The sequence below is a fragment of the Cebus imitator genome, unplaced genomic scaffold (genome assembly GCF_001604975.1).
Source record: "Cebus imitator isolate Cc_AM_T3 unplaced genomic scaffold, Cebus_imitator-1.0 Scaffold15, whole genome shotgun sequence".
Taxonomy (NCBI): domain Eukaryota; kingdom Metazoa; phylum Chordata; class Mammalia; order Primates; family Cebidae; genus Cebus; species Cebus imitator.
This window is the reverse complement of record NW_016107330.1, coordinates 4,273,844-4,275,804: the sequence shown is the minus strand read 5'-3', so window position 1 is coordinate 4,275,804 and position 1,961 is coordinate 4,273,844. Positions and strand designations below refer to the sequence as shown.

Here is a 1,961-nt window from a genome sequence, read left to right as displayed (position 1 = left end):
AAAAAAAAAACCCAATGGCTTTATGGGAAGAGAAGTGCCAGGTTGGATGGTGTGGACAGAACGACCCCTTGAGATCCTTTATTTTGTTCTTTTCAATAGGACCCCACAGATATTTGTGGTATGTCATGAAGACTAGAGATATCTTCTATTTTTAAAATCAGGTATTTAAGTCCAGCTGCTTTTAAAATTAAGATGGTAGAAAATGATTTTTGTTCCCCGTATCTTTCCTCTGAGGCAGAAAGCGAATGTAATATATAAGTGGCAGCTTTTATTTCTCATACCAGAGGCTCACATAGGATTTCGTTCTGCATGGGGGCTCTTGGTTTCGAAAACGCTTGAGCCTCTAGCACCATCAAACATCCAGCGGCTTCCTCAGTGTCCAGGCTGAGATATCCATATCCTGGAACAAAGCAGCCAATCCGAAGGATATGCATCATTGGGAGGAGGGAAGGCTGCCCCCTTAGCCCCTGCTCCCCATCATCCGAGGGAAGTGGAGGGGGCAAGTCTGGGAGTCACCAAGTCATGGCTGGAGAAGGATTTGGGTAAAGCCAAGTCTAGAGGCTGCCCGTGGCCTACTTTGGGACTATAGACTTCCCGCTTGTGTTCTAAGATGGATGTCTTTGAAATGATTAATCTGGACCAGCTAAAGGCAGTTGCTTACCGCGCGTAATCCAAGTTGAGATTTTCTACTTGATTATGTGGTATACATCAGGCTTTAAAAGATAGACCAAACTAGACCGGAATGTGTACATTTCAACAAATCAACAATTGCAAAAGGCTGCTGCTATTTACTGACATGGCACCGGATCCAAGGACTCCGTGGTCATAAATATTTCCAGATTCCTTTGCATTTTAACAATAACAGAGAACGGTCAGACGGAGACACATGATTACAGCATCTAACATCGATCCAATGGTCCAGTCTCAGTTACAAAGCAGTTTATATAGTTTTGCTCCATTTTCTATGAATTTTGTCTTTCGAATTATCTTTTATAGAATGTAGGTTCGAAAACATGTTTGAAAGGCAAATATTGAGAGGAGCCAGTCCTGGTGAACCGCCTTTCCTTCGGTTACTTTGGCAAGCAGAGAGATCACCATGGATTCTGAATGGGGTGGGCAAGTGTTCCACGGATCATCTTCTCCCACAAGCTCAGGGACAGGGCGCAGAGGAACAGAAACGGTCTTTTTTCAGTGTGTTGGCAGCAGGGCGTAACCCTTCAGCTCTTTAGGGCCTGTGAAAATAAAGAGAAAGGCAGCTGTCGTGTCTCTTACTGGCATTGTGAATAGTAACCCGGTGAGGCCTTGTTCCTCTGGTCCTTTGCTCTAAGTCTTCCAAGTTCTGACACCTGGTGATCATCTCTTGTCCCGATATTCCTCCTCCATGCCTTCATCCTGACATAGAAGGGTCAGACTCCCTGGCTTTTCCAAACATGCTAAGGCCACAGCTGTGTTGTCAACTGTGTCCCTCAGCCTTCCACGTGTGTATCAATTGTCCTCTCCCCACCGCTCCATCATATATCACCCCCCCAACACATACAAGAAAAAGGTTTTCTCTGTCCATGAGTGTGGATATTCTGAATTCTCAAGGAAGTTTAATAAGGAGAAAAAACTCCTTCCCTTCATCAGTAGTCAAAGGTAGGAGTCTGCGACCACGTGTGTGGGTACATGTGGGGCAAGAGGAAGAGAACTCAATGAAAAAGACCCCATCCGGCCGGGCACAGTGGCTCACACCTGTAATCCCAGCACTTTGGGAGGCCAAGGCGGGTGGATCACCTGAGGTCAGGAGTTCGAGACCGGCCTGACCGACATGGAGCAAGTCTGTCTCTACTAAAAATACAAAATTAGCCGGGAGTGGTGGCGCATGCCTGTGATCCCAGCTACTTGGGAGGCTGAGGCAGGAGAATCGCCTTAACCCGGGAGGCAAAGGTTGCGGTGAGCTGAGATGGTGCCATTGCACTCTA

General features: G+C 46.7%; 1 protein-coding gene across 1 annotated transcript in view; it reads right to left on the bottom strand.

The window, feature by feature from the left end:
* Positions 1-258: 258 nt before the first annotated feature.
* PDPN (podoplanin) overlaps positions 259-1,961 on the bottom strand; it is a 34,670-nt gene continuing 32,967 nt past the window's right edge. Inside the window, 1 exon segment of the mRNA XM_017504691.2 lies at positions 259-1,232. Coding sequence (XP_017360180.1) covers positions 1,226-1,232 — 7 coding nt within the window. The 3' untranslated portion in view covers positions 259-1,225.